The following is a 21,661-nucleotide window of genomic DNA, read 5'->3' as shown; positions in this document are numbered from 1 at the left end:
ATAAACTACTGTGAATGAGGGCAGCCTGGGGGGCTCAGCAGTTTGGCACCGCCTTCAGCCCAGGGCCTAATCCTGGAGACCCGGGATCGACTCCCACCTCAGGCTCCCTGCATGGAGCCTGCTTCTCCCTCTGCCTGTGTCTCTGTGTGTGTCTTTCATGAGTAAATAAATAAAATTAAAACAACAACAAAACTACTGTGAGTGAAGAGTTTAGCATGATGCCCGGAACAGCCAGCACCGGTACACTCAGGCTAACATCCTCAGCAGGAGCACAGGCGGCAGGGGTAACGACGGCCAGAGCAGCACTGCTGTAGAAGCAAAAGCTGGAAACGCACTAAACGTCTCAGCGGAGTAATGTCCAGTGAAAAGATGGCCCTTCCATAATCACCTAACACTCTAGAACTTTAAAAGACAAGGCAGGTTAACACGAAGTAACATGGATGAAACATGAAGAAAGAAAACCGAAGTTGCAGAACCATCCAGATCATGATCTTTGTGAACAACAACACAACACAGACTTTTGGTGGTTTTAGGGGATACAAGCACACCCTTCCAAACCCCCTCGTCCCGCCCACCACGCACACATGCACGCGCCTAGAGATCCGCAGCACCAGGCTGTTCAGAGACCGGCTTAAGGGGGTGGTTGGGAGGGCGGGGGAAGCCAGGACTGAGAGTGCGTCGCGGTGGGGAGGACTTCAAAGGGGACTTCGGCTTCACCCGCAACTTTGCACCTCGCGTGTATGCATCACTGGTCTAAGACAATCGGTTCTTTAAATGCCTCGCGTGCACAGGCCTCTCCGTACTTTCACCCCGGAGCCCGCTGCGTCCAAAGGGCGAAGGTCAGAGGTCACGCCACCCGCGGACCGTCGGGGATGCAAAGCCACGCCCCAAACCCGAGGCAAGGAGCCAGTCCCGAGTCAGCCCTTCCCGCACACCCCGGGCACCTTTTCCTTCTCCTCACAGCTGAGGGGCTTCCCAGAAGGCTCCTCCATCGGGCCCGCGGCCGAACGGAAGGAGCAGCCGTCGCCAACCCCCAGCCGTCGTCTGGGAACGCAGGGAGCCGGGGCCGACCCTGGGCCCCTGGGGCGCCCGGGAAGGAAACGGGGCGCTCCCCCGGCGCGCCACCAGCTTGCACATGCGAGCGCCGCGCGCCGTCCCCACCACCGCGGCCAATTGCATCCGCCGCTCCGTCTGCGCACGCGCAGCCCGCGACGGCCGAGTAATAGAGCAGGGCCGCCTAGCGGAGGGCCGAGCTGCGGATGAGCGCTGAGGACGCCGAGAGCGGAAGTGGAGGAGCGGCCGGAAGTAGCCCTCATCCCATCCCCGACTGACCGGTTGACAGGCTCCCTGACAGGAGCGGGAGCTGCGGAAAAGAGTCGGCGGCCATGGAGTTGGGCGAGCTGCTTTACAACAAGTCCGAGTACATCGAGACGGTGCGCGTGCCCTCATCTGCCCTCCCCTTCCCGAGGCTGAGGTCCCCATTCTGCCCCTGCCCCACCCTGGGCCCTTTTGGCGTTTAGTCGGACATTACCTGGGGCCGCTTAGTGAATGGCCCACCTTCGTTATTAATGCCTTGCATGGCCAGTTTTAGGTTTTTAAAAAAAATGTATTCCTGATTTCCTAAAGATCAAATGCCTTCCAGAAAGCAGGAGAAGTCTCATCCGCCCTAATATCAATAATATCAGTAATATCAATAATAACTCCGGGTTTCGGGGTTTTTTAGACTAATGTGTTTTTTAAAAAGTTAAAAAAAATTTTTTATTGCTATGTGATAGAAGACGGTTAGGTTCTTTATAGTTAACATAATATATAATATTTGTTAATATACGATATATAATAGTTATATTACATAATATATGGTTATATATTATATAATATATAGCCAATGTATATTAACATATACTATATAACATATAATACATATTATATATATAGTCAATGTATAATGTGTGTAATTGCTTGAAGTATGGTAAGGGCTCACAAAGTGTTGCTGTGAATTCTCTCAACTCCAATATGGGTAAAGGCATTATCCTGGATTTAGGGATGGAAATGTAGAACTGAGACTTGAATCCCCGTCTCTGATGTTATTAGGCTCTACACCTACCACTTTCAAATCCTGGATGCCTTCCTGGGATCCATGGTTTCCTAATCCATCTTTGGTTTGATTATCCGGGATTCATTCCATGGAAGACTCCACCCCACCCCAAAAAAGTCCTTTTTTCTCCAATAGCCGCCTCTCTTGATGGAGACCTCTTAGCCCAGAACCCACTCAGCTTGCCCAGCCCCATTTTCTTTCTTTCTTTCTTTTTTTTTTTTTTTTTTCCAGCCCCATTTTCTGCTGTTTGCTTTCAGGCATCTGGAAACAAAGTTAGTCGCCAGTCGGTGTTGTGCGGAAGTCAGAACATTGTTCTCAATGGCAAGGTAAGGACAGAAGCCAGTTGCAAGATGCCTACCTCTGCTTTCTTTCCACTAATCACATTAGCCGGGCAGATCATATGTTGTCACGACTCCCATTTATTTTATTTATTTTTTTAAAAATTTTTATTTATTTACGATAGTCACACTGAGAGAGAGAGAGAGAGAGAGAGAGAGAGAGAGAGAGGCAGAGACACAGGCAGAGGGAGAAGCAGGCTCCATGCACCGGGAGCCCGACGTGGGATTCGATCCCGGGTCTCCAGGATCGCACCCTGGGCCAAAGGCAGGCACTAAACTGCTGCGCCACCCAGGGATCCCACGACTCCCATTTATTGCTGTACATTTAAGAATTCCCTTTTTTTTCTCATTCTCTAAATTATTTTTTAGAAAAGATTTTATTTATTTATGAGAGACACAGATTGAGAGGCAGAGACACAAGCAGAGGGAGAAGCAGGCTCCCTGTGGGAGGAGCTGGATGCAGGACTCCATCCCAGGACCCTGGGATCACGCCCTGAGCCAAAGCAGACGCTCAACCACTGAGCCACCAGGCGGCCCACTCCAAATTTTATTGAACACAAAGACTCAGTAAAAGGAGGCAACAAGGGATCCCTGGGTGGCTCAGCGGTTTGGCGCCTGCCTTTGGCCCAGGGCACGATCCTGGAGTCCCAGGATCAAGTCCCACGTCCCATGCTCCTAGCATGGAGCCTGCTTCTCCCTCTTCCTGTGTCTCTGCCTCTCTCTCTCTCTCTATGTCCATCATAAATAAATAAATAAATAAATAAATAAATAAATAAACCTTAAAAATAAAAGAAAAAGAAAAAAGGAGGCAACAAGAGACCTTTTTACCATGATGCCAGGAATGACATACAATGGCACCCAGAACTGAGGTTATTTTAAAGTATTGTAATGTGCCCTGAACTACTAGACACAAACGTAAATGGGCAACAAAATATTTTAGTTTAGAAGCTATAAAGTACAGTAATATAATTAACTGTTTAGTAATAATGATTTGGTATTAGCTGAAACTCTTAAAATTTGAGAATTGGGAATGACACTAGGCTATGGAACAGATTTGCAAAATAGGAACATGGAAGGCTGAGAATTTGTAGTCTGAATAAATTGAAATACCAAAGAAATGAGTATAAACATAGGTCAGTGATTAGGTATAATTAGTAATTATAGACACAGAACTAGAAAAATCTGTGTTTCTGCACAGAACTAGAAAATTCAGTTAACCCAATCTGACTCATTAGCAAATGTGTGAAGGTTGTTTTAGAAATCCCTTAGGTAATTTCAAAACATTTTCTGTGATTTTACAGAGAAGATTTGTTTTTTAAATTGTGATAAAACATATGTGATAAAATTTACCACTTTGTTTTTAAGTGCACAATCCATTGCCATTAATTATATTAATATCTGGGGTGCCTGGGTGGTTCAGTTGATTGAGCATCTTACTCTTGATCTCAGCTCAGATCTTGATCTCAGGGTTGTGACTCCAAGCCCCGTCCATGCTGGACGTGGAGCCTACTTAAAAAAAATCCTTAAAAAAAATCCCTATTTAAACCATCATGTAGCCATCATTACTGTCTATTTCTAAAACTTTCATCACCCAGACAGAAGTTTTGTACTCATTTAAGGAATAATGCCCTGTTCCTATCTCTGCTGCTCCCCACTTAGTCACTAATAACTTCAGTCCACTTCCTATCTCCATGAATTTGCCTATTCTACATATGTAATATTTGTCCTTTTTTTGTCTTATTTCACTTAGCTTAATGTTTTCAAGGTTCATCCATGTTATAGGGTGTAAACTAATACATATATACGTGGTTTATATTCCTGCTTTACTTGATTTTGTTTCCTACTATTTTTTTTTAAACTCACTTGTTATAATAATCATAGTAGAAAACACCTATAACACCTACTAAGTAGAATTATCCTCAGTTCTGTTTCTAAGATTCAATGTGGTTTGTGTATTTTCCCTCCTGTGTATAGTTCTGTTTATCCTCTCTCTTATTGGTTATTTTGTTCCCAGTTTTTTATTTTGTCCCTTTCAGAACTGTGAGATTTCTATTTTTCTAAATCCTTATATTGGGTGTCACAGTGTTGCAGGGATAGGCAGGGATCAAATAAGTAAGGAAGACTGGATGCCAACAATAGAGAGTGGTGGGGCCTGGTGATGTCCTAGCTAAACTCAGACTGATTGTTGCCATGTGGGAGTCTAGGCTCATGTTTTCTCAGAGCTTCTGATCTTCTCAGAAGAAACTGGAAATCTGGGTTTTTTATTTTTAATTTGAGAGAGAGAGCATGAATGAGAGAGGGAGCAGGAGCAGAGGGAGAGGGAGAAGCAGATTCCCTGCTAATCAAGGAGCCTGACTGAGATCATGACCTGAGCCAAAGGCAGTCGATTAACAGAATGAGCCACCCAGGAGCCCCTGGATTTTTTTGTAATGCAAAATGTCCTGGTATTGAAATAATAGCACTAAATTTAAGTGATGAAACAGGCTGCATGAGACAAACAAAACCAGTTTCTAGGTGCAGTTCTTAGACTTGCCACCTTTGCCTCATCCTTTGTTGAGTTCAGTAAACTCTGCTTTAGTACCATTTCCTTCCCTGCGAGATCGTTATGTACACTTGATCTCATTTTAACATCCTCCTGCCTCTCTTTTGAATCTGACTTCCCATCTTCAGGTCCACTCATTATAAGGTAGGAAGCCAGGATTTGAATCCCTTGTGCTAAATCTCTTTGACTTCCTGTGATATCCTTTACTTCTTATGTTTTTTTGTGTTTGCTTCTTCAAATGAGAGTGAGATTTAGACTGCCTGAGGGACTTCTGTGGATTGTCTTTATTCTCAGATTAAGATTGCTTTTTTTGTTTAAAGCACAGTAAAACAAAAACAACCATTACCAAGTACTCCGTACTCTTGGTATTCTGCTTCCATCCAAAGAAAAGGAAGTCATTTTCTCTGATTGTAGATGGAAACATAAACTGAAAACAATGATTAAAGTAAATGAAGGATTTCAGATGAAAGTACATGCTAGAGGGGCACCTGGGTAGCTCAGTGGTTGAGCAGCTGCCTTTGGCTCAGGTCATGATCCCGGGGTCCTGGGATTGAGTCTCAAATCAGGCTCCCAAAGGCGAGCCTGCCTCTCCCTCTGGCCTTGTCTCTGCCTTGCTCTCTGTGTCTCTCAAGAATAAATAAATCTTTAAAAAGAAAAAAAGAGTACATACTAGAAACAGAGATCTCTTTAAACTTGAAGACCTTTATTTATTTATTTATTTAGGTTTTATTTATTTGATACAGAGAAAAAGAGAGAGAGAGAGAGAGCACAAGCAGGCAGAAGGAGAGGGAGGAGGAGACTCAATTTCAGGACCCTGGTATCGTGACCTGAGCCAAAGGCAGATGCTCAACTGACTGAGCTACCTAGACGCCCTGAAGAAGACCTTTTTTTTTTTTTTTTTTTTTTTTTTTAAGATTTTAAATATTTTATTTATTTATTTGACAGAGAGTAAGAGAAAGAGCACAAGCAGGGGGAGTGGCAGAGGGAGAGAGACAAGCAAGCTTCCCACCGAGCAGGGAGCCCTGTGCAGGGCTCAATCCCAGGACCCTGGGACCATGACCCAAGCGGAAGGCAGATGCTTAACTGACTGAGCCACCCAGGCGGCCTGCAGTTTGACAAGTTTTGGCTGATGTTTACTTCAATACAGTCACTACCACAATTAAGATATAAAATTTTTGGGATCCCTGAGTGGCGCAGCGGTTTGGCGCCTGCCTTTGGCCCAGGGCGCGATCCTGGAGACCCGGGATCGAATCCCACGTCAGGCTCCCGGTGCATGGAGCCTGCTTCTCCCTCTGCCTGTGTCTCTGCCTCTCTCTCTCCTTCTCTCTGTGTGTGTGACTATCATAAATAAATAAAAATTAAAAAAAAAATAAATAAAATAAAATTTTTCCATCACCCTCATTTTCTTGAACCCCTCTATAGTCAGTCCTCCTATTACCCTTGGCCCCAGATAACCACTGTTATAAAACTAATAGAGATTAGTTTTGCATTTTCTAGAGTTGCCTATAATGGGAATCAGGTACTGTTTGTTGTCAGGCTTCTTTCACTCAACATAATGTTTTTGAGATTTATCCATGTTGTGTGTATTAGTGGGTTAATAATTCATTACTTTTTATAGATGAGCAGTATTATTATGGAACTTTTAAGATACGTATCAAAGTAGAAAGAACATATAACAAATCTCCATATACTCATTCTCTGCCTTCTGCAATTAGCAATATTCTGACATTCTTGTTTCATCTGTGTACCTGCCTTGCAAACTCATACCTATTTTGACCAGGGGGAGGGTAGGGAGCTGGGATATTTTATTCATTTTATTTTATTTATTTTTAAATTTGTATTATTTTTAAAAATATTTTATTTATTCATGAGAGACACAGAGAGAGAGGCAGAGACACAGGCAGAGGTAGAAGCAGGCTCCATGCAGGGAGCCCAATGTGGGACTTGATCCCAGGACTCCAGGTCCACGCCCTGAGGTGAAGGCAGACGCTCAACCACTGAGCCACCCAGGTGTCCCTATTTATTTTTTTAAGATTTTATTTATTCATTCATGAGAGACAGACAGAGAGAGAGAGAGAGAGAGAGAGAGAGAGAGAGGCAGAGACACAGGCAGAGGGAGAAGTAGACTCCATGCAGGGAGCCTGACGTGGGACTCGATCCTGGGTCTCCAGAATCAGGCCCTGGGCTCAAGCCGGCGCTAAACCTTTGAGCCAGCCGGGCTTCCCTTTTTTAAGGTTTTATTTATTTATTTATTTATGAGAGACACAGAGAGAGGGGCAGAGACACATACAGAAAAGCAGACTCTTTGCAAGGAGCCCGATGGGGGACTCCATCCTGGACCCTGGGATCATGCCCTGAGCCAACAGCAGACACTCAACCGCTGAGCCACCCAGGTGTCCCAAGAGCTAGGGTATTTTAAAGCAAATTGCAAACACTGTATTATTTCATTCATAAATACTTTAATATGTATCACTAAAATTTAAAGGTTTAAAAGAGTACCCTTATATATTTTTTAAGAAGCCAGCAATTTCGTAATATCATCTAATCCTCAGTCCATGTTCAGTGTTTCTAGTATCTTAATATGCCTTTTTACAGTTGGTTTATTCAAATCAGGATCCAAACAAAGTCAAGTACACATTGTGTCTGGTTGATGTATCTCTCAGGACCCTTTAAATCTGTAACAGTTCTCTTCCCCTAACCCATTTTTCTCCCCATGCCACTTACATGTTGAAGAAACTGGCTCATTCTGTAGAATTTTCAAATTTTGAAGTTTTTTTTTTCTTTTTTAATTCATGAGAGACACAGAGGCAGAGGGAGACATAGGCAGAGGGAAAAGCAGACTCCCCGTGGGAAGCCCGATGTGGGACTTGATCCTAAGACTCCAGGATCACAACCTGAGCCAAAGGCAGATGCTCTACCACTGAGCCACCCAAGAATTTTCAAATTTTGAATTTGGCCATTTTTAAAAAAAGATTTATTTATTTATCTGACAGAGTGAGAGAGAGCGAGAGAGCACAGCTGGGGGAGCAGCAGGCAGAGAGAGAGAGAGAGAAGCAGGCTCCCTACTCCCCAACTGATGGAGCCACCCAAGTGCCCCTGAATTTGGCCAGTTCTATTTACACAGTTGGTCTCTCTGTCCCTCTCCTCCCTCTTAATTAATAGATCTGGAGGCTTGATCAGATTCCCATACCTCATATTTCTCTTTTCCTCATGTACAGCTGTTGGCTTAGAGAGGACCCATCCCCTTATTTTACTCTGATTCACTGTCATCATCTAAAGGGTCACTTTCCCTCCAGTCTGACCTGACCTGTCCATTCAGACTCTAGACTGCTTTCAGAGTAATAGTTCTAAAATGAAGATTTAGGGGCACCTGAGTGGCTCAAATGGTTAAGTGTTTGCCTTTGGCTCAGGTTGTGATCCCAGGGTCCTAGGATCAAGTCCTGCATCGGGCTCTCTGCTCAGCGGGGAGCCTCTTCTCTCTCCCTCTGCCTGCTACTCCACCTGCTTATGCACACACACTCACTCTCTCTGTCAAATAAATAAAATCTTAAAAAAATATATAAAGATTCAGTGTATTATACCTCTGCTTAAAAACTTTCATTGAATCCTTATATCCTCTGGGGAAAAAGCCTAAGCTTCTGTATTCAGCATACATAATGCCTCAGAAAGCCTGGTCCCAGCTTACTTTCCTAGCTCTAACCCCAGCCATATGCACTTTTTTTAAAACCCCATTTATTTATTTATTCAAAAGACATTTCCAGAATGCCTACTCTTTACGAGGTACAGGGCATCAATTCCCCCAAACTACTCAGTTCTGTTATTCACCCTGCAGCCCATCTAGGCAGTCTTTGGGCAGCTGGATATCATACCCTGCATTGTAGCACTTGACTTGAGTCAGAATTTGGGAGAAACCAGAAGCTGAATAGGCCTAACTCTGGGAGCATGAAGTTGGAGATAGGAGCATTGGGAGATTGGACAAAGGTAGGAGCAGCCTGAATTCTCACTGAGAATCACTGAGCAAGCAGCCAAGGCATAGGGGCAGGTGGAACTAAGTAAATCTGAGGAGGTGAGTAAACTAGGTTTACTATAGGCATTCTCAATAAAGGTCTGTTTGTTCAATGAGTCCTATTTATGAGATATTAAGGGCAAAGCTCGTGATATGCTGGGAATATCTTCAGCAAAAAGTTACCCTTTTGACAGCATGTGTGACTCAGTAGATCATAGCATAACTTCAGTCAGTGTCTTACCAACTCTTTTTAGTTGTTTTAGGCTATGTCGGTAGTTTTTTTAAATGTGCATTATTTTATAGACCATCGTGATGAATGACTGTATTATCCGAGGGGATCTCGCAAATGTAAGGGTTGGACGCCATTGTGTTGTGAAAAGTCGGAGTGTCATAAGGCCACCATTCAAGAAATTCAGCAAAGGGTATGTAAGTTAATTACTTTGTTTCGGGCTTGGGTGAGATGCTACTATGGGTGGTGTGTTCCACCTGTTGAGTTGTGATGTAAGGAGCAGGTCTGTGCTGTGGTTTGGGTCACTGAGGAAGAATTCACTGTAATGAACACAACTCTGGTGGTCTTGGCCTAGCTGTTAGTTGGTGGCCAGAAACAGAATCTGCTTAAGTTGACAAAGGCAGAGGGGGTTCTGATGAAGAGATACGGGCATATTTAATGGAATATAAGGGTAGGAAAAGGGCCAGGCCTCACAAGGGACTAGAACGTGTAACTGGACAGCCAGAATCAAGACAACTATTCTATCTCTTCTACCGAGATGATATTATTTCTTATCAGTCCTTGTCTCTGCATTTCTGCTTCCTTCTCCTCTCTTTCACACTGGTTTCATCTTCCCCCTTTTCTCATGGAGCCAACTGTGCTGCCTCCCTTATTCGTGTCAGTTCTCTTTAGGCTAAGCAGATACCAGCCAAACATTTTAAGTCTTATTTCCAGACTTTTGGCAGAGGGCATCTGATTGGTTCAGCAGGAGTTAAGTGCCCACCTTTGTCTTAAACAATTTTGACCCAGAGGGCAGGGGTAAGTCAGGCCCACTCTTCTCTTGGTGGGAGTAAAGATTGTCTAAGAAAGGACATGGACATGGCAGGAAAACTGTCCACTATGCCTGATATACTGGGTTTTGGAGGGTTGGTTTTTTGTTTCTTGGTTTTCGGTGGGGTTTATTTGGCCTCTTTCCCTTTTTTCCCTCCTGGCTCCTACCTATGGCACCATCTGCATTTCATTGAGTAATTGAGCAAGCATTGATTGCTTTCTTTATATCAGTCACTAGATTCTAAGATGGGTAAGTAAAGATAGGTGAAATTGCATTCCTGCCTCAAAGTTATCAAAAACCTAGTGATAGAAACATTTACATGCATAAATGGCTACTATAAAATGTGATAGCCACCATATAAAGTGAAACTCCTGTCACAGGGCCATGAACATGGTTAGGGAGGAACAGAGAAGAGAGCAACCGACTCAGACTATAATATGTAGGAGTAGAGTGTGCAGGAATCATTGCGCATGTCTCAGAATGAGGCCAGACTCCAGGCTTTCCATTACATACAGGAATGGGGGCAGGGAGTCAGTGTAAATCATTCACGTGAAAACATTTGCTCATTAGCTCAGAAGGCTATTGGGAGGAAACTAGAAAACCTTGTGGTGGCCTTTTGTGGTTCCATACTGTGACAGGTACTCTGCTAGAGTGGTCGATTCCCCCTTTTGTTGGCAGCATTATTGGGCTGGATATGGTCTCAGAAAAGCACCGAGAATAAATAAGGGGTTTGTTGGTGAACAGTAGGATGTGTAAATAGGAATAGTCCACATGAGAAATATAAGAATACAAAAGTGTAAATAGCAATGCATGAATAGCAAATGAGTATGGATTCCCCCATCCCTCACCCCACATATCTCAATACCAAAATCAGATAATAGATAATGAAACCAGGTAGTAATACCAAGTTTGGAAGTTTTAACTAATTAATTAATTTATTTTAAAGATTTTATTTATTTATTCATGAGAGAGAGAGAGAGAGAGGCAGAGACACAGGCAGAGGGGAAGTAGGTTCCATGCAGGGAGCCCGACGTGGGACTTGATTCCGCGTCTCCAGGATCATGCCCTGGGCCAAAGGTGGCGCTAAACCACTGTGCCACTGGGGCCGCCCTGGAAGTTTTAATTTAAAATTCAAAAGCTAACTGTTGCTGTAGACTGTGGTAATATCAAGGAATTCATTGTCATACAAGGGTCCTCCATCAAAAATACAAATGGATTAAGGAAGATTTAAATAAACTATAGGTCCAGGGAGGACAGGCATCGTCTCTGACAAGATATTCTTGACAGACTGGAATACAGGACTAGAAAAAGCCAGCGAGCATACAGCTACTTCATTTTAGTTCCAGTCCAAATATTTTCCATCCTAAGGTACTAAAGTTGATAGTGTGACCAGAGAACGACTGTGAGTGACATTGAGGATCTTGGAGAATGGGAATGATGTCAAAAATCTGGAGAAAGCCTATTGACTCCTACTCATCCTGCAAGTCTTGATCTAAATGTTATTTTTTTAAAAAGATTATCTATATTTATTTGAGAGAGCACAAGCGGGGTTAGGGGCAGAGGGAGAGGGACAAGCAGACTCCCCACTAAGCAGGGAGCCCAACTTGGGACTCGATCCCAGGACTCTGAGACCATGACCTGAGCCAAAGGCAGATGCTAACTGTCTGAGCCACCCAGATGCCTCCACACTTTTTTTCTTTAAAGATTTTTTTTTTAGGAAAAAAAAAAAAAAGATTTTTTTTTAGGGACACCTGAGTGGCTCAGTGGTTGAGCATCTGCCTTTGGCTCAGGGCGTGATCCCAAAGTCCTGGGATCGAGTCCCACATCAGGCTCCCTGCGTGGAGCCTGCTTCTCTGTCTGCCTATGTCTCTGCCTCTCTCTATCTGTGTCTCTCATGAATAAATAAATAAAATTTAAAAAAAAAAGGGTTTTATTTATTCCTTAGAGAAGACAGATGAGCAGGAGGAGGGGCAGAGGGAGAGGGACAAGAAGAATTCCCACTGAGCAGGGAGCCCTGGGATCGTGACCTGAGCTGAAGGAAGACGTTTAGCTGACTGAGCCACCCGGCACCCTAGGAGCAGTCTTATTGAGACAAGGTGTTGAAGTTGAGAGTATGATTTGCAGTTTTATATAAACCTTGATCAAAAGCACATTATATTGACATTTTTGTTGTTCATCTTCTTTTCCTTCTCTAGTGTCGCATTCTTTCCTTTACATATCGGGGACCATGTTTTTATTGAGGAAGATTGTGTGGTCAACGCAGCTCAGATTGGCTCTTATGTTCACGTTGGCAAGAACTGTGTGATTGTGAGTATGGTGTCTAGCTTCACTGCCCTTCCAGGTCCCGTCCCTTACATCAGTAGGCCTCTCCTTCTGTACCAAGCAGGGTAGAAGTAGTTTCTGGTCTACTGGAATTAGAGTTTGGATTTGGAGTTTTCTGGGCATTAATAATCATGGCTAAACTTTTTCTTCTTTTTTTTTTTTTTGGCTAAATTTTTTCTAACCTCTTCTATATGATGTTAGATTTTGCCTTTGATTATTTCATTTGACCCTCATAATTATCCAAGGGTGGTAGTTACTATTATTACCCTTGTCTTCAGGCAACAAGCCTGAAAACCTTAGAAATTGGTGGATTTGACAGGGCAATGAATGGTAGAGCTGGGATTCTAACCCAGGCAGTATGGATAGCATGCCCGCTCTGTGGTCTACCTATTGCTTTATCTCCAGGATCGTACAGTCTAGCAGAGGCCTGGGGCATGACATTAGGGGAACTGCAAGGAGTTCCGGGTGATGGGCATGCAGGGTACAAGTGGGCCCTTTTCCAGTGAAACCTATAGGACGCTGGTCCACAGGAGCCTTGGCACCTACTTGTTTCATATGGCCAAGGTGTTACAAAGTTGAATTTCTTAGTATTTCATAGATTTCAAGAGCTTGATTTCATTTGGATTTCTGAGAATATCCTGGATGAGAGTGTTAATGACCAGAGCTGAACTGTCTCAAAGATGAGGGAAAATGTTTCCTATATTTTAAATTTGGACCCAAATTCTAGCTTCTAGGACAAGCCAAGAACTTTTTATGTTTTTATTATTTATTTTTTTAAAAGATTTATTTATTTATTTATGAGAGAGAGAGAGGCAGAGGCAGAGACACAGGCAGAGGGAGAAGCAGGCTCCATGCTGGGAGCCCGATGTGGGACTTGATCCCGGGACTCCAGGATCATGCCCTGGGCCAAAGGCAGGCGCTAAACCGCTGAGCCACCCAGGGATCCCCCTTTTTATGTTTTTAAATGGGTGTTCCAGGGATGTCTGGGTGGCTCAGCGGTTTGGCGCCTGCCTTCAGCACGGGGCATCAGTGATCCTGGAGTCCCTGGATCGAGTCCCGCATTGGGCTCCCTGCATGGAGCCTACTTCTCCCTCTGCCTGTATCTCTGCCTGCCTCTCTCTATCTCTCTCTCTCTCTCTTTCATGAATAAATAAAATCTTAAAATAAATAAATAAAAATAAATGGGTGTTCCCAGTAATACAGAGGCAGCTCTCTGTTCTAGAAAAGACTCAAGTATCAAAATACTTGGAGGAACCATGCAGTCATATTCTGTAAGCCACAAGAGCACAGCAAAGGTGGACCATGCAATGGAGAGCCACAGTGCTGTGGAAAACATCCCAATCTGACTTGTTAGGCAGAATTAAATGAAGTGGTTGTTTTGCCAGATATTCTCCTCCAGGAGTCCCTTCATATATATGAATTAGAGACAGAGGGTCTTTAGTTTGGCATGATGTTGAAGAAAGGGGAAAACAATGAAATCCATCCTATCCCCTCATTCTGTGTGACAAAAGCTGGCTTTCTAAGCCATAGCTGTTTTTTTGACATTTTCTTCAAAGTGATGACATCCTCATAGTAGCCTCGTGTATCAGTCCTGTCCTTTAGCCTCAGAGCAAAATGTCTGAACCATTAAAATCCAAATGCTCTTCCCAGTGCTTAGGGAGTTCTAGTTTTCTTGTCGTGTGCTCTGCTTTTTGTGCCACTTTTTTTTTTTTTTTTTTAAGATTTTATTTATTTATTTGACAGAGAGAGAGCCAGAGAGCACAGCCAGGGTAATAGCAGAGGGAGTAGGAGAAGCAGGCTCCCTGCTCAGCAGGGAGCTCAATACTGGGTTCAATACCAGATCTTGGGATCATGACCTGAGCCCAAGGCAGATGCTTAACTGACTGAGCCACCCAGGCACCCCTTTGTGCCACTTTTTGATATATTAGTTCAGACATAGTCACTGTTGGGTATTGGCAGTACTTATTTGTGAGCCTTTTACAAATTCTCAATCTCAGGAGAAAAATTCTTTTAGAGTTCTAGAATCTCAGAGCTCACAGGAACTCTTTTAAAAGTCCAGCTGTCCCCATGACTCACAGATCCTTCCGATAGCATCCATTTGGTAGTCTAACTCCCGTTTGGGTGTGTGAAGGTATAGGTGTCAGATGCCTGCCGGAAAAGCCACACAGGCAGTCTTCATAAGACCTGTTACTGTGCTATGAGCTTTACATTTATTGTCTCTAATCCTCATTGTGTCCATGCGAGTTTGGTTTTATGTCTTGTTTTACAGACAAGGAAACTAAGTCAGAGAGATGCTGAGTGACTTGTGTAAGGAGATACAGGTAGCTGTGATACTGGCAACATGGAGTTCTTGACTCTTTGGAAAGTCCTCCAGGAAAGAACAAAGATGCAGTTTCAGCTTTTGATCTTTTCATCTATTGCCAATGCATTCATGCCTAAGAAGTACCAGCATTTTGACTTTTGCTGCTATTTAAGTGATCAGCTCGCCCAGAATGCTCTGATAGCTGATTACGCATCATTTTCCTGAGTGGGCAGAATGGCTAACTAGTGGACACAGCAGGTGCCTCCAGACTGTGTACATGGCGGAAGGTTTTATTCACACTGCTCTTCTTTTCCAGGGCCATTTATCTACAGATTCCCTCTGTGTGAATGTGTCATGCCTCATGCAGCACATTCAACTTCTTTCCATTCAGTGCCCATGTGCTTAGTCAGATTTATAGGAGCCTAGATGACATAGGCTATCTTTGAGTTAATTTGAGAGTCACCAGGGGAGCTGGCCAGCTGCTATATTTTTGGAATTGCCACTAGCAGGTAATTCATGGGAGAGGACTTTCCAAGAATGAACGGATTGCTGCAGTGGTTATTTGTTCCTAAGCTAGAGAGAGCGCCAAGGATTGCCAAGGCTATTATTCACCTCGCCAGACAGCTTAGTAATCACTTCAGAAATTCATACCTTTGAGGTATAAGCTTTCTAAAAATTCATTTGGTAATCTACCTGAAAATTCCTGGAAATACATGCAATTTGGGTATTTTTTTAGTAATGGGGAAATTTTTAATACAACCAAGTCAAAATATTTTTCATATTCTTTGGTAAAATCTGAAATCTGGACAGGTTAGCCTTGTCTTGATGTTGTTAGGGATTCCAAATTGTCATCCAAGTATGGTTTTAAAGATCTATTTATTCATGAGAGACAGGGAGGCAGGGACATCAGTAGAGGGAGAAGCGGGCTCCCCATAGGGAGCCCAATGCAGAACTCAATCCAAGATCCCAGGATCACACCCTGAGCCAAAGGCAGACGCTCAACTGCTGAGCCACCCAGGCATCCCTGTCAGCCAAGTATGTTTTATCAGATCGTTTGACCAGAGCACAAGTGAACTCACAGGCCCTGGTGATGTAAATTCAGTCAGTGAAAACCCTAACTTTCATTAACCCAGCAGGTAGTCTGAGGCACAACTTTAATCTGTAAACAGAAGCCTGTCCTTTCCCTTAACCCAGGAGACAGATGGATCTACCAGACCTTATTTCTTGCCCTCAAAATGCTGTGAATGGTGGCAGAATTGAAAAGTGGCAGCAGTGGATAAGTCAAGCATAAGGCTTGGCTTAAACCTTCAAAATGAGCATATTTGCTAATACAAACCAGTAGTAAAAAGTAGACTCTTATTCGATGCACAAGTGGCTCCAAGGGTTCGATTGATATGAGAATTAGTCTCCACTTTCCCTTGGAAGGTTCTCAGGCAGGTTCTTCCCTCATGGAAACAAGACAGCTGGTCCAAATGTCTGTCCTATCCCCTAGAAACCCTACTGGAAAGAGCTACTTTTCCCAGTAATCCCAGCAGAATCTTTTTTTTTTTTTTTAATTTTTTTTATTTTTTATTTTTTTATTTATGATAGTCACAGAGAGAGAGGGAGAGGCAGAGACACAGGCAGAGGGAGAAGCAGGCTCAGTGCACCGGGAGCCCGATGTGGGACTCGATCCCGGGTCTCCAGGATCGCGTCCTGGGCCAAAGGCAGGCGCCAAACCGCTGCGCCACCCAGGGATCCCCCCAGCAGAATCTTTGAAAATAGGATTCATCAGACTGATTGGGCTCATTCCCCACATCAGTTGCTGTGGCCAGGCTTGGGGCTTGGGGTTAGCATAGGGGACTGTGATGGGCAGAGGGGTGGTTTCCAAGAACAATACAGGTTCTGTTACAGAAGAAAGGAGATCAGATGTCAGACAAGCATAATAATAGATGTCTACTGCATTTTAAAAGACAAGCAGAAAATCGCACAACTCTTGGAAGACTGAATTTGAATCTGTAATGCCAAAGATAACATGAACTGTCCCTAGCATTCAACCCTTCTCCAAGTTCATGCACACATACACATGCACATTCATATCCCTACCTCATATCCTGTACCTCAGGTGCCACCCAAAATAGGGAATTGTGGCCAAACCTCTTGTCATTGTTCTTGTCTATTATATGATAGCATGGATAGAGAAAATATAAAATAGCATTCCATACAGCAGACCAGGCAACTTTTATTCAAGCATTTCCTGCTCTATTTCCTAGTGACAAGATTTTAATTTCAGGGGCGCCGGTGTGTGTTAAAAGACTGCTGCAAAATTCTTGATAACACAGTATTACCCCCAGAAACTGTGGTGCCACCATTCACTGTCTTCTCAGGCTGCCCAGGTAAGCTTGGCTGTTGAATATGAAAGCTCATTTTCCATCACAAAAAAAAACATACGCAATTTTTATCTCTTACAATGTATTGAGAATTTAAAAATTCTCCTGCTACAGATTACCTAGAAATGCTATCTAAAATATAACCAGTATCTTTTCAAATGCATAATTGGGTTCACAAGGAAATTTCAAGGGTCAGAAACAAAGAGGAAAATAAACTCTCACTATAAGTATGGTTAGGTTTATGTATCTTCCTAATTAGAGTAGTTTAGGGTTTCATACTCCTGTAGGGATGAGAGAGAAAGCCTTGTATCCACAGAGAGATCCTCTTAAAGTGTGATCTCCCAACAAAAAGCTGATAGAGAGTAAACCCGCCACCAGCCCAGGAAAAGTATAAAGAAACAAGACTCTCTTGGCCTGGGTTCTGGGTAGAAAAAGAAAAAGTCTCCATTTCTCTCCAGAGAATTCTAACAATGGCTTCATGTTGGTTGGAGATTTGAGCTTGTATTTCCCACGTTGCCCAAAAATGCCCAAACTGAAAATTTGATGTTAACCGTGGTCTAAGATTAATGATAGCTCTAGGACACCCAAGAGAAGCAAGTACATCCCCTCTTGATCTTGGCTTACAGAATGCCATCAGGTAAAGCCTTCATCAGCTCAGTGTTCCAAATGAACACGTGAGGAAACAAAAGTGATACATGCATATCCTAGAAAACTTGGAAAACAGAAAATCAGAATGAAGAAGAAAATCTCATGTCCACTATCCCACCCCAAGGCAGTCTCTTTTCTTCTCCATATGGTTTTATATGGATGAATTTATGCAGTGTGGACAGAGGGCACACCAGAGATTGACAGATGGAAGATGCTATGTAGAAAGAGATTTGACAGTAGATGAGATATACCACCAACTGGGTGGTTTAGTTGCTTTTCTAATTAAAAAACTCATCACTCAGATCATTGACTTTGGGTTTCGAAGATGTACAAAATCATCCACTTAGAATCTTTGGGGAGGAAATTGGCTGTTCTGCTGTTTCCATGCATCTCTGCATTTGCAGAGGAGGAAGGAGAGCCTTGCTGAGTGATTCTCCCTATATTGGGTTCCCACTGTGGAAAAGTCTCATTGTTCTTAGCAAATGCAAATCAGAATAGTCCCAGCCGTTGTCTTAGGTTGATTGTCAGACAGTTATCTGATCTGAGGTGAGAAGTAAATTGCCAGAGAAATACCTTAATCTCTTTTAACTTATTCAAGGTTCTTAGAACCAGGTGTGGTCTTTGTGCATTGATGACTGAGGCGGGAGACACCGCTTGGTATTTGTTTTGTTTTGTGTGTGGTTTTTCTTTTAAAAGATTTTACTTCTTTATTCATGAGAGACACAAAGAGAGAGGCAGAGATGTAGGCAGAGGGAGAAGCAGGTTCCCTGCCAGGAGCCTGATGCAGGACCTGATCCCGGGACCCCAGGTCCCCGGGATCACAACATGAGCCGAAGGCACTCAACTACTGAGCCACCCAGGCGCCCCTACTACTTGATATTTTAAATCCAAATAAGCACTGTGTTTGGAGGTTCTGATGGAGGATTCAAGCTGCCTGAGACCTCAGAGATCATTGTGTAGATGGGGAAACTGGGAGATTGGATTGTCTGTCTACAGGATCAGAGCTGGTTCATAGGAAAGCCTTGACTAGCACTTAAAACCCTTATTTAGAGTCTAGTACTTTCTGCATTGTGACAGAGACTTCCCATGTTTGTTTTCAGCATTTTCACAAGGAAATGCTAACATCTAGATACTGCTGTTGGCAATTTACATCTTTTATAAAGAAGCCTAAGACTGTAGGACAGCCAGCACAGTTTTGGAGGGCTCCACTGTGTGACATTGAGTAGTGGAACAAAATGAAAGGCGAATCATCCAGGAAGAATCTGGGTCACGAACTAAAAAGCCTGAACTGCCTGTAGGAATCAGAAGTGATTGAAGTAATAGCCTATCATGGCTGTCCCAGAATACAGGCGTAACATTATAAGAACTTCTGATATTTCATGAGGAGCTAAAAATCTGAATTTCTATGGGATATATCTGAATTTTTAAGGGTTGGCTGCTAACTTTTTAAAAAAGATTAAATACTGTACAGACCAAACATATGTTTGCAAATCTAACATGGGCTGCTCATTTGTAAAAGGTAGGTGTCTGTGAGAATTTTGTATTTTTTAGACTTTTTTTTCTATTCTACCTGTTATTTTCTCTCTATATATGTATGCAAGTGTCTGTGTTTGTTTTGTATGCATATTAATGCAGAGGTATGTGTTGTATATGTGTATATATGTACTTGTGTATATAACACAGATATATAAAACTACTTAATCTGTATAAACAGATTCACACTTTCTCTTGTTTAGAAACTTGTGTTCTTAATGGTGTATCTTGGGCATCTTTTCTTGTCGTATGTAGAGATTCCCCTAATTCCTTTTCATGGTTATGTGGTTTTCAGTGCATAAAAGCACCACAGTGTAACGGATCGGTTCCCTGGTATAATGGGTCATTAGACGCTGTATCTGGATTTTCACTGTTAGAAGCTTTGCTGCATTAATATTCTTGTACATATATTGTTTAATTGGGCAAGGTTATTTGGAGGATAAATTCTTAGAAGTGATTCTTCAGGCTACAGAGTGAACTTTTAAAAGTTTTGCTACATTTTCCAAAATTCCTCTTCAAAATGGTTGTACAAATATATGTTTCCACCCATAGTGTACAAGAGTGCCTCTTCCCTAGAAATCTTTAAATACAATTTTTTGTCTTTCAATAGGATATTTCTGTTCTACTCCCATCCATGATTTGTCTATATGTAGCAGGTTTGGGGATTGGATTCAGTTTCATTGTATGAACAACAGAGTGGTTTCTTACCTCAAAGGGTGTTCACCTTGGCTTGCCCTGTAGGTGTCACACCACAATCCAGGGGATGGACCAATCTTTGTCTGAAACAACCTCCCATGTAGTCAGAGATGCCTTAACTCTTCAAATCATACAATAATGTACTAACCTCTTTTATCTGGAAGATATTTATCCATTCGAGGATTTGTATTATTGTTTGTCTCCCCACACACACAAAAATTCCATCTTGAAGATACGGTCAGTAAAAATATTCTGCTAGTGTTGAAGCTGGAAGACCTAGCATTTAGATGCTCATGAGTAAAGAAAAGAGCCTCATAGGGGTTTAAATGGAAATTAAAACTGCTGGCCTTCCTCGGCTCCAGTTCGTTGACCAGGTCTTTCTTTCTCCAGGACTGTTTTCAGGGGAGCTCCCAGAATGTACCCAGGAGCTGATGATTGACGTCACCAAGAGCTACTACCAGAAGTTTTTGCCCTTGACACAGGTCTAATGTCTCTGCCTCGTGTCTTGAATTCGTTTGAGCTCTAAGATGAACTTGGGGACAAAGTGAGACAGCCAGCATCTACAAAGAGCTCTTGTGTCTTTGATACCTTCTGCCCTCTTTTTTTGTCTGGTTTTAATTCTTTAGAATTTCCCAATCCTTCCAGGTTCTAAGCTCTTAAGACTTTAACAACAGAACGTCTGGAGGAATTGTGTCCAAATGCTGTGCTTAATGGTCTTATCTATTAACGGTCACTTCATAACATTATCTATGGAACACAGAATCATCTGTTCCCAGCACTCCCACCCCTTGGTGCTGTGGGTGATGGGATCCTGCTGAAACAGGCCTGCAGAGCAGGGCATGTCCCAGGTGGAGGTCGTGAAGCTGGCATGCTACTCATGGCCATTAGCTGCCCACACAGTGAGCACCTCCCACATGGGTCACTCTCAGCTTCAATGAGAGCAACATTTGGCCAGTTGCTACAATTGCTAATGGTCGTGGGGGGAAAAAGTGTTTGTGACTTTTCAGAGCCCAGATTCCTTTTGGCTACTAAAACTTGAAGATAGGAGTGGTTAGCATTTCTCCTCTTCCCAAAATGATCTTAAATGTCATTTTAACCCAGGGTGATTAATAAAAGGCTATCTAGCATTCTGTTCTAGGGCCTTTGGCTTTCACTAGAAGGGGTTTTATTTTTGCAAAGACCTAGGTATGAGTCTCCTGCGTGGATGAGCTAGTCTAGCAGTCACTCCTTGCCTCACAGTATTTGGAGGCAACAGCATATGCCTTATTTCCTTGAAGACGTAGCCTTTGTGACACTTGTCCTCTGGCCTAGAGCCATTCACCCACTCGTATTTGCCATAAACCTTACATTTCAGACCAAAATATCTGTACCTAGACCCAATCACATATATACACGGGGGACTCCTAAATCATTCTGTGGGCACAGAGCCCCAAGGAGTAAATGAAGTTACTAGCGCTGTTTTTAACTCTCTCCTGGGGAATAACACATCCTTGCCTGGTTTTGCTCTGACTTCTTGGTCTAAAAGGAAGAGTTAGAAAGGAAGGTCTGAAAGGCTTTGCTTTGCTTAATGCTCTGATTCTGCTGTGAACAGGGTAAGGTAGTCCAGCCTTGAAGGTTAGGATCTAGCAGGAGCTTTCCTGACTTAATATCTGGTTGTGAGGTTTGTTAAAATGGCTATATGTGGTGATCTCCTCTAGGTCAATGTAAAGCTGTTCCAGTTTGTTGGGTTTTTTTATGTTTGTGCATTAAAAGATAAACACGCGAAACAAA

General features: G+C 43.0%; 2 protein-coding genes across 6 annotated transcripts in view; one reads left to right on the top strand and one right to left on the bottom strand.

Annotated features, from left to right (window-relative positions):
• PALB2 (partner and localizer of BRCA2) overlaps positions 1–1,215 on the bottom strand; it is a 27,907-nt gene extending 26,692 nt beyond the window's left edge. Inside the window, exon 1 of one of the 5 annotated variants that reach the window (XM_025983763.2) lies at positions 945–1,215. In XM_025983763.2, coding sequence (XP_025839548.2) covers positions 945–992 — 48 coding nt within the window. In that variant the 5' untranslated portion in view covers positions 993–1,215. Of the gene's footprint in view, positions 1–582 lie in introns of all 5 variants that reach the window. The other 4 variants (XM_072751341.1, XM_072751340.1, XM_072751339.1 and 1 more) reach the window with 4 other exon arrangements.
• DCTN5 (dynactin subunit 5) lies at positions 1,171–21,661 on the top strand. The gene is made up of 6 exons (XM_025983765.2): positions 1,171–1,433; positions 2,353–2,421; positions 9,285–9,403; positions 12,217–12,328; positions 16,918–17,020; positions 20,282–21,661. The coding sequence occupies exons 1-6, from the start codon at positions 1,386–1,388 to the stop codon at positions 20,377–20,379; spliced, it is 549 nt and encodes a 182-aa protein (XP_025839550.1). The 5' UTR covers positions 1,171–1,385; the 3' UTR covers positions 20,380–21,661.

The sequence above is a fragment of the Vulpes vulpes genome, chromosome 3 (genome assembly GCF_048418805.1).
Source record: "Vulpes vulpes isolate BD-2025 chromosome 3, VulVul3, whole genome shotgun sequence".
In the NCBI taxonomy this organism is placed as follows: Eukaryota; Metazoa; Chordata; class Mammalia; order Carnivora; family Canidae; genus Vulpes; species Vulpes vulpes.
The sequence above is the reverse complement of the archived record's forward strand: the minus strand, read 5'-3'. Positions and strand labels throughout refer to the sequence as shown.

Coding starts and splice junctions, on each gene's coding strand:
- DCTN5 (XM_025983765.2), top strand. CDS start 1,386: ATGGAGTTGGGCGAGCTGCTTTACAACAAGTCCGAGTACATCGAGACG. Junction 9,404..12,216: donor TTCAAGAAATTCAGCAAAGG/GTATGTAAGTTA, acceptor TTCCTTCTCTAG/TGTCGCATTCTTTCCTTTAC. Junction 12,329..16,917: donor TTGGCAAGAACTGTGTGATT/GTGAGTATGGTG, acceptor TTTTAATTTCAG/GGGCGCCGGTGTGTGTTAAA.